This window comes from Triturus cristatus, chromosome 10 (assembly GCF_964204655.1).
Source record: "Triturus cristatus chromosome 10, aTriCri1.1, whole genome shotgun sequence".
Lineage (NCBI taxonomy): Eukaryota > Metazoa > Chordata > Amphibia > Caudata > Salamandridae > Triturus > Triturus cristatus.
Genome location: NC_140593.1, coordinates 66251537 through 66260939, shown reverse-complemented (window position 1 = coordinate 66260939; position 9403 = coordinate 66251537). Strand labels below are relative to the sequence as shown.

Genomic DNA, 9403 nt, shown 5'->3' with positions numbered 1-9403 from the left:
CTTGACAGAAGTTGTCCAGACGGCTATCGCTAATGGACTGGATGTGAACATCTGAGGGGAAAGAGTTGTGGCTTATCCTAATACACCACATCTCTCCACTGGTGATGCATTGCTTGTGCTACTGAGGGGCCGCAAACTAGAAGTAAACAGACACCTTCACATTTTAAGGACCAGGATTGTCCTATTTCATCTACTGAGATCTGGAAGATCAGGAGGAGGGCGGGGGCGAAGAAAGTTAAGACCAAAGAGTCTATGGCAAGGTTAAGGGTGTTTTTTCAAAGAAGGGGTTTAGTTCTCATCAAAAAACCATGGAAGGTTGTGAGGACAGTCTCAATTCACCTCTATTGTGGTCAAAGTCTCGCATGACGCTCTTTAAGGTAAGGGATGGGAGAATAAGCATCATTCTGTACTCGAGGAACCCAAACAGGCCTTGGTCATCACGTGTGAAGGTGATGGTGATGGTGACAATGTACGTTTCGATTGATCACAGCTCACTGGTGACAGCGTTGCTGCTGAAGGTGGGAATGTGTGAGATGCTGATCCTGGTAGCGCACAGAATTTGGATGTTCGAAACTAGTTCCAAGTGAACTTCCTGAAGTCTGTGTTGCAGAAGGCGTCAGTTTTGGTGGCTGTGACGTAAGAAAAAGGTCCCATTTCCTGCTAAATGTCATTATTTTGTAATGTTTTAGATCTTTGGGACATTTCTTCTGTGGATAGGGGGGGGGGGGGGGGGGGGGGGGGGGGACTGCCTTTACAACGCAGCTCGAACCACACTGTGCCTTTACAACGTGGGCTATACCACAAATGCATCTTTCCATCGCCTTCCTTTACCATGCGCGTCGTTACAACTACTTGCCTTAGGGAAAAGAGTTGCTGGACTGATGTTGGAATAGTAAATTATACTATTCCGAAGTCCAGCAGTTTCCCCAAGGCTAGTCGTGGGTTACGACTTGCATGGTAAAGGAATGCGTTGTAAAGATGCATTTGGGTTTGGACCGTGTTGTACAGTGCTTCAAATAGGGAAAAATAAGTGCAGGTACTCATTAAAATAGAGGTGTGGAAGTGGGCGGGGCTAGGGGTGGGGCTATGGGCAAAATATGATCATACATAATGACTTCTGTACCAGTTGCAGCACATATTAAAACACATAAGAAATGCGTTTATGTAAAACAACAGATGAAATCATTACACAAAATGAAAGTCATGGTGGCATTTTCACCCAATGGTCGCTGCGCATTTGATGGACAGTGCAGGGTCTGTCTAGAGACCCTGTCCTGTTACTCACAGCGTGACACAAGCCCTCTCAACCCCCTGCATTGAAATGGGTGCTGCTGGAATCTTCACCAGCACCTCTGCAAAAGGCTGCTTCAGCCGAGTTAATTACAAGCTCCTCTAAAGCAGAGCCTCCTCTGCCCTGGAGGAGAAACCTAACCTGAGCCTGCGTGGATCAGGGTACCGGTACTCTCCCTGGCTACAGAGACGTGCCGGTACTGACTGCAAAAAAATTCGGAAGTGCCGGTACTCAGTACCGGTGAGTACCGGCCCATTTAAAGCACTGGTGTTGTAAAGGCATGCATGGTAAATGCATACGTGGTGTAAACATACAACTGTGGAAAGGGAGATGAGAAGTAAGTCCATTTTATTGTTTAGTTAGTTAAACCCATAACAATTTTACATAGATCAATTGTGATTAAAACAAAGATTTAAAATCATTTCAACGTCAGTGTAAAATGAGCACGCAGTATTTTAAAAACAACAGATGTAAATAATTCATGTGGTAAAAACATTCTATAGTGCACGTCTAGTTTGCATAAGACGTTACTCTGACGTCCTCGGTTTAGTGAGTCCTGTATATTAAAAATACAATTAAAATGCATTTATTTAAAGCGCCAATTGTCAGATGTCAAACTTGATATTTACATTTCTGACCAGGTATGATTTTAAAATGTATAAGTCTCTGTATCCCTTGTCTACTGGATTGTTCAGGTGGTGACCCTAAACAGACTCCCCAGGATATAGCGGCATGGATTAGCAAATTTAGCGGCACAAATATGGAAATTTAGCGGCAATTTTGCTGCATTTTATTTGGTAGTTTTTCCTACAACAAACACAGATATCTTCATTTTTGAGTTATTTAACAACATGAAGCAATGTATATTTGGTTTATTTACAATGGAGACACTTTGTTTGGCTTCAAGGCTGCATATAGGACATAAACATGTTAATGAATAAATGCCCACGGAACCTGTATGCTTGTCGTGTTAATCTTGCAGTTCTTCTGAGCAGTCCAAATCTAGCCCAATATTGTGCTGCTGATTATTATGCAAAAACAATAATGCCCGGATGGATTGATCTGAGAGGACCGTCGTCTGGCTGACAAAATAATTTTGTAGATGCTGTTGCTCCTTTCAGAATCTGCAGAACTGGTCACACAGTCCTTGTACACAGCTGCAAGCTGTGAAAGGACTGGAATGCGGTCAGTTATCCCACGCCAAAAGAGGTCGGTGTAAATCACCCCAGAAACAGATGCCTGTACTGCTTCTGGGCCCACATGTTTAAAGTAGAGGCGAAGCTCCTGATCGGGAACTTCGCTGAAACCAGGGATGGCAGAATATGCACTCTTGTCCTTAGGCAGGATGCTGAGTCGTACAGGATTGAAAAGGCGCACTTGCTTCAAGAACCCAATGCCCGATCGGGCCTGCCCCATGTATTTGCCCGCCTTTTCCAGAGAATTTTCAAAAGCTTCATTAAGCTGGGCTGTTATCTTTTTTTTCTGTGTCAGAGTTAATTTAGCCCCTGCAGTGGTCTGTAGAAATGGTTGTAGTGACTCCAGAGTGAGGACTGAATTGTTTGTTAGGTCCATGTGAAGGTCCTCTCGATAATCGTACACCTTCATTGTCACTGGTGTCTGACTCTGGAATAAGTCCATCAGATGTAAAATGTTTTGGCATTTTTCGGCCACAATGTCCAATTGCACTTTAATGCAGTTTCTTTGGTCGCTCTTCAAAATCCTTTGCAGATTTTCAAGGAAATCTGGGGGAGACTTGCTGAGTTGCATCTCAGACTCAACAAACCCAGCATAGGCCTCAAAATGCTTGCAATGGTACTGGACAGCAGCAAACCAAGAATTCCAACAGGTACTGCAAGGGTCAGGCGCCATCCGTGGTTTCATCCCATGGTTCTCAGCAAGATGGTGCAGGTACCTTCTCTTTCTGCTCCGGTTAAAGGAAATAACGTCCTGAAAGGCTATGATGTACTCTGTGAGCACCTTCACAACTGCTTGCGCTACAGTCCCATGGTTGCACTGTGAGAGGCACACTGTGTCTGCTAGGTGGGTGTGGATCTTATGGCCACCCTGAGCAGAGACCACTGCAAATAACACATTCAATACACACCGCCCTTCGACATCAGGTGTTTCATCAAATATAACACTGATCTTCTGATCTCGCAAGTGTTCTTTCAGCTCGTTCTTTGCTACTATATATCTCTCTGGGAGATAACATTCTTGAAGCTGATGACTTCCAGGTATTGCTCCACCATTTTGTACTCGCTCATGGAGAAACTGTGCAGACATTGACCCACTCACTTATAATTTCCTGGTTTGAGGCACCGGCAGCTGTACGCTTTGTAAAAAGTGAGTTGACAGTCATCTGACGGGCACGTTTTGGCAAAGAGTGAGGGTCTGGATCATCTGAACAGCGCTTCAAGTGTTTTTGGGACCGCACATAAATATCAACTGTGTGTTTCCGGATGTGGACCACCGCCACATTGCATACACTGCAAACCAGCACGCCACCATTAGCATGCATCACGGCGCTGTACTCTTTGGCCCAATCTGCTGCGGTTATATGGGTAGGTAGATGTGATCGGTGCTTCACAGTCTTCACAGGCTGCAGAAACTTCTCTATCGTGCTTTTGTTGCGATGGCTTGTTGCTCCCTTGGAATCCAAAAGATCTCAGGCTTGTGGCACACTCACGTAACTCACCTACAAATATATTTGGTGTTACTAGATGAGTTCCAAAGGAGAAAAGGACATTGCAATTGTTGGATGGAAAGTTAAAAAAACGTAGGTTAAACATGATTAAAAATGCATGTAACTCTGAAGCAAAGTTGCATACATGGCGCGTTAACATACAGGTAGGCGGAGGTCATTCGAAGTGAAATGGCACACTTGTGTGGTCCCGCTAGGCAACTTTGAGTCATTTGTGGAGGGCAGTGGGGGTGCGAGGTAAACATAAAAAATATAAGGCAAAAGTGTTTCCCCCAAAAAAACAACCGTGCCCCAAAGTGCCTACAAATAAAAAATCACATTTGGGCAAAAACGGGAAGAAGGGGAAGGATGAGCCACCTGCAAAGAAAGTGAAACCTAACCACGCGAAACAAATTTGTACAAGTGTACTTTGTAGGGGCAGATAAGCCGGCGTTTACACTCGGGGGCCAACAGTGCTTAACGGGTGTCTAGGGAAAATCCAAAGCCAGCCCCAAGAAATACAAAAAACAAAATTACAATTATGAAACCCACATGATCACGCAGAATCCCATCACCAAACCATGCACAGCGCTCCCACCCATCGCAAGTAGGACTTCACAAATATGGGTGGCGACCTCAAGCTTCTGCGCTTTAGCATATGTGGTATTCATCTCCCCGGAAGTGCACAGAAACCAAAACTTACCCGTTCTGTGCAGCAGAAAGCATATATTAGTTGCCAGACGGCCCAATGGCTCTTCAACCAGCAGATTCTTTCCTCCGGGACTCTACAAAAAGAAGAAAAAAGTTACAGCAGGCTTGGCTAGCCCTTCCCATGGCACCTGTCCCACATCACTGCCACCTCCCCCACTACGCCGCTTTAAAAACCACAGCACCCCCATCTGCCCCCTGGGCCCACATGACCAGCTGGCCCCAAAAGCTCCTGCCTGCTGTGAGGACCCCTCCTTCTATTGGCTCCATGGCAAGAGCCAACGGGCCAATAGAAGGGGTCGGATTTCGCGGGCAGTTTTGTAAAAATCGTGGCATTTTTACAAAACTGCCGATTTCGCAATTTTTTTGCAAATCGCGACATCGCAAAATCCTGGAGGGTCTGCCTAAAGTGAGTCATAAGTGTTTGCTGCCGGATATACATATTAGTGAGCTATCCAGTCTTCTTTTTCTTACGGTGAGGATCTTACAGGTAGAGGTAGTATTGGCGTTTCTCCCCCAATGAGATAACCTCATTAAATGGCCTTCGCTTTCACATCTTGATCATGTATTCGGAGGAACGTTATCAATTTACAATACATTTGGGGGTCAGATGGATCCAACCCTTTCATAACGGCAGACCAGCAGGTTCGTATTCCTCTGTCCAGGAAGGCTCTCCTTAATAAAGTGACTCGTGCTGGTTGTAGTTTCTGTCAATTAGATATCAGATGAATGAGATCTTCTTTGTGACTGCCGCAAAGGCAGCACACTTTTGAGTCAATATTTTTCCAATGTGGAGCGTCTGCAAGTGAGATACCTTCCGACCGCAGTGCCATTAATTGTTGTTTAAATGGACAGAAAATGTGTGATCTAGGTAAACTGCCGGTTTAAGAACTTTATAGTTGTTGATCACCGTCCATGAATGGGATCTTTGGCTGAAAATGCTTTTATCCAATAATCATGAGTGAAATTTTGCAGCTTTGTTTATTGCTAGCTTAAATGTTGTAAATGTTTCAAAGATCAAAAATGAAGTCGATTTAAGTGCATTGTACAGGAATTGATTAAATGGCGATTTTTTACCTTTGTCAAGTTCCGACCATAGTGCCGCATTAAGGCTAGAGTTCTCCGTGTTTTGTTTTAGACGATACCAAACCTTTATAGAGGTATAAAGCCTGCTGGCGAAGCAGGCCGGGGAAGTTGAAAAACCCTTTTAAATATGCTAGTTGTTAAGGTGGACAGAATCATTCCTGTTTAAGGCAGCACTAGCATAAGTTAAACTTGGAAGAGTTTTAGAACCTATTACCGAGAGCAATGAACTACACAACGGACCCTCCAATTTTTTTTGCCAGCGACCTATAAGCAAAAGTTAGTGCGCCTGCACGCCGTGCCATGTGCTTTTTCTGCTCACAATGGAATAGTTTGTTATCCATATAATTTCCCAGATACTTGTAACTAGATACGTTCTCCAAGTTTACCCCTCCTCTTTAGTATCATCACTCACTGTTGGTAAGACATACATTGTCTCACCCAACTAACACCAAATATACTTGACGTCGGCATTGACAATGGTGAGGTCATGACTCCGTTTACCCTCGTTCACTCATATTGCCCCATGCCTCCTCTCACACCCTCCTAGTGACTACACCTTTTCATCTCTCTAGTCCTCCAGTGGCACCCTCCTCTATTGAGACTATGGTTCCTACACCCCCCACTCCCCAAATATGCCCTCTGAGGAGCCCTCTTTAACACAAGATCAGCTATCCATGTCTATGGCATATGAAGCTCGTTCCCAACCTTCCACCCACTTATTAGCATCACACAGCCCTGGTTCAATGTCTCCTCTCTGCCCGACATTCAGGCCATACTCTCTTCTAATTAAAATTCAAAGTGTGGTTATAGGAGGCAGTGTGGGCATGATCCACAAAAGTCCAGTCTCCATTACGGAGATAAGCGGTCCGTCATTCACCTCCTGTGAGCATCGGCTTCAAAGAAGTGGTCACCAGTCCCACCTCCATCCTAATGATTGGTGCTTCACCAAGGGAGGTTGGCTCCACCCACACCAGAGGCCTTTACCAATTCCAGCTCTTTGCCACCATCCACAACTTCCCGGTTCTTAACTACCTTGGTCTGATCTCTACCTCATCAGCGTCTTCATAGTCAAGAGGCTCAGGAACAACCTGACCTACACTAAAGCCTCTCAAGTCCCCACCCCCAACTAGGAACCTGAGCAACCTTATACCGGATGTTTTCAACCAACTGACAAATGGTGTTCACTATCCCCATGTGAGGGCAGATGACATCTTCAGCCACCGTAAGAATAAATTCACCACTGCGATGGATAGGGTCTCTACCACTTCTACACATAAGAGGGTATCAATAAAACCCAACTGCCTCTAAAAAAACAGAGGCAGGACACTGGAAAGGCATGGAGTCAGAACTAAACTCACTGCTGATTGGCCAGGTCGTGAAATTCATTTAAGCCAAAGGGGTACAAGCTAGCCAGTACTTAGGCCAAAAGAGAATACTTACAATGCTGCATCATTCAAGCCGAAAACTCAAACCAAGAACTATTCCGAAAAGATAAAGGGATCCTTCCACAAGCTTTCTGTCCCCTCTCCCAAAACCTTCACACAAAACTGTGACAATCCGTTATCCTTTTTTCACCAATAGCATCTTTTTTTGAGCACCCCGGCAGCAGTCTCCCACCACAGCAACACCCCTCAACAGGCCACCATGCCTCACTAACTTTATTCTTGCCTCAGAAGCGGAGATAGATAAGACAACCCATTAAAAATCATTCTCTAACTGGGACACCTGCAATGCCAAAGTTGGTAATCTGGGGCTCCCGGCTCTACTGCCATTAAACACATATTTAATCAGCTTCTCCCACACCAGCAGAGCCATTCCTCGATCTTTCAAACACGCTGTCATCATTTTGCAAACTACATATCCATCTCTGGCCAACCGTATGTTGCCATGGTGCCAATTCGCCAAAGCCTGCGTCGCGTGAGATACACACGGTGTAGATATTGGATCTGAAGGAGAAGTAGGCGTGATGAGATGGTTGCACCTAGCTTGTTAAGAAAACAGTGTAAGACTCCGAGGAGTCTGGCTGCAGTTTGCGAATCCTACAAGCAGAGATCACAGTCTTCCACGTCAAAAGTTTGCAATCCCCGCTAGCCACAAGGGGAAAAAGTTAGCAACACGGAGAGAAAACCAGCCCTTAATTAGATGGAACTTCTTGGCAGAGAGAAACAACTGCAAAAGACACTGCAAAAAAGAATACTCTTTGCAGCTCATAAATGCGGCAATTGCATCTGAAAAATATTTTCCCATTCCACCTGGATATCAGAGGATGCCAGGTATGAAAGAAAGAATATGTCCATAAGCCTACGCTCTTATACTTGATCCATAGAACACACCCTAGCGGCTTGGAGGAGGTCCCAATTTCCTCTGGAAATTCTCAGACAGCAACAGACAGCCCAGATGGGCAGCCTCAGCATAGGCGAGCAGTGGTGGCAAAGCAGTCACTGCTGTTGCAACGGAAGATTCCACCTGAAGTGGGAGTACGCAGGGGAGGAGAATCACAAGTTCGAAATCCAGGACTTATTTGGACAATGAAAGAGTCAACCAGAATAACACAAGAATGAGACCTCCGGATCTTCACCGCTATCTTGGGGAGAAAAGGAAAGGAGCGAAGGTGTAAGGAAACTGCCCATTACAGTCTAGCAAACCGCATGCTTGATGTAGAGAGGATTGGCGCCCAAAGAAGCAATGAAGCTGTACTTGAAGTTGAGACTGGTTACTATCAAATCTGTACCTAGATGGATGCATCCCTGATCCAGCCAACAGAAAGGCATAAGAAAGCTTGCAGAAGCAATTCATATTGGTGCTCTAGGAATATACAAGATCATGGCCGACCGAGTCACATGTGGATGGGACACCCAGATCTCTCTTCTGCCAGGTAGCACTGAAGACACGAAGAACAAGTTACTTACCTTAGGTAACGATGTATCTGTAAGAGACATAGGTTAGTTATAGAATCCTTACCTTCGAATTACCCCAGGCGTCAGACTGGATCCAGAAAATTTTATCTTAGCAGTACCCCTGCGTGTCGGTAGGTGGCATCAGTTGACTCCGCGTCCGTCGTCATGTTCGCCGGGATGATGTCGCAGTACCTATTTATACTCCGTCCCTGCACACTGACGTCAGTGCTGACATGACTTTCCACGCCAGAAGCGTAGAGCCAAGCAAGACACTGACCACTGGTGCACTAAAACTAGGGCCCTGCAAGGGAGTCCCTGTCCCTAGAAGTCAGTTTGCAGAGAGGGGAGGAAGGGTGGGGGGGGTAAGGAATCTATAACTAACCTATGTCTCTTAGAGAGACATCGTTACCGAAGGTAAGTAACTTGTTCATCTGAAAGAGACAGTTGGTTATAGATTCCTCACCTTAGAATAGGTACCCTAGCAATACCAACACCGGAGGAGGGTCTTTGAACCAAGTTCACGCCTGAAAGTCCGGGAGGACAGAACGGGCAAAATAGCCATCCCTCTGGACTTGGCTGTCCAGGCAGTAATGTCTGGTGAGCATGTGCAAAGATGCCCACGTGGCTGCCTGACAGATGTCAAAGAGTGGAACTCCACGCGCAAGAGCAGTGGTGGTAGCCATAGCTCTGGTGGAATGAGCTCGGAGCTCCACTTGACGTTCCTTCTTCGCCAAAACGTAA

The 9403-nt window shown here is 45.6% G+C and overlaps 1 protein-coding gene across 1 annotated transcript; it reads right to left on the bottom strand.

Annotated features, from left to right (window-relative positions):
• Nucleotides 1–1839: 1839 nt before the first annotated feature.
• LOC146788846 (uncharacterized) lies at nt 1840–4757 on the bottom strand. Its single transcript, XM_085629943.1, has 2 exons — nt 4675–4757; nt 1840–3986 (listed from the first exon to the last, which is right to left on the bottom strand). The coding sequence occupies exon 2, from the start codon at nt 3572–3574 to the stop codon at nt 2294–2296; it is 1281 nt and encodes a 426-aa protein (XP_085486069.1). The 5' UTR covers nt 3575–3986; nt 4675–4757; the 3' UTR covers nt 1840–2293.
• Between the last annotated feature and the right edge of the window lie 4646 nt (nt 4758–9403).

Bases quoted from the DNA above. Each gene is read 5' to 3' on its own strand.
- LOC146788846 (XM_085629943.1), bottom strand. From the start codon at position 3,574: ATGTCTGCACAGTTTCTCCATGAGCGAGTACAAAATGGTGGAGCAATA.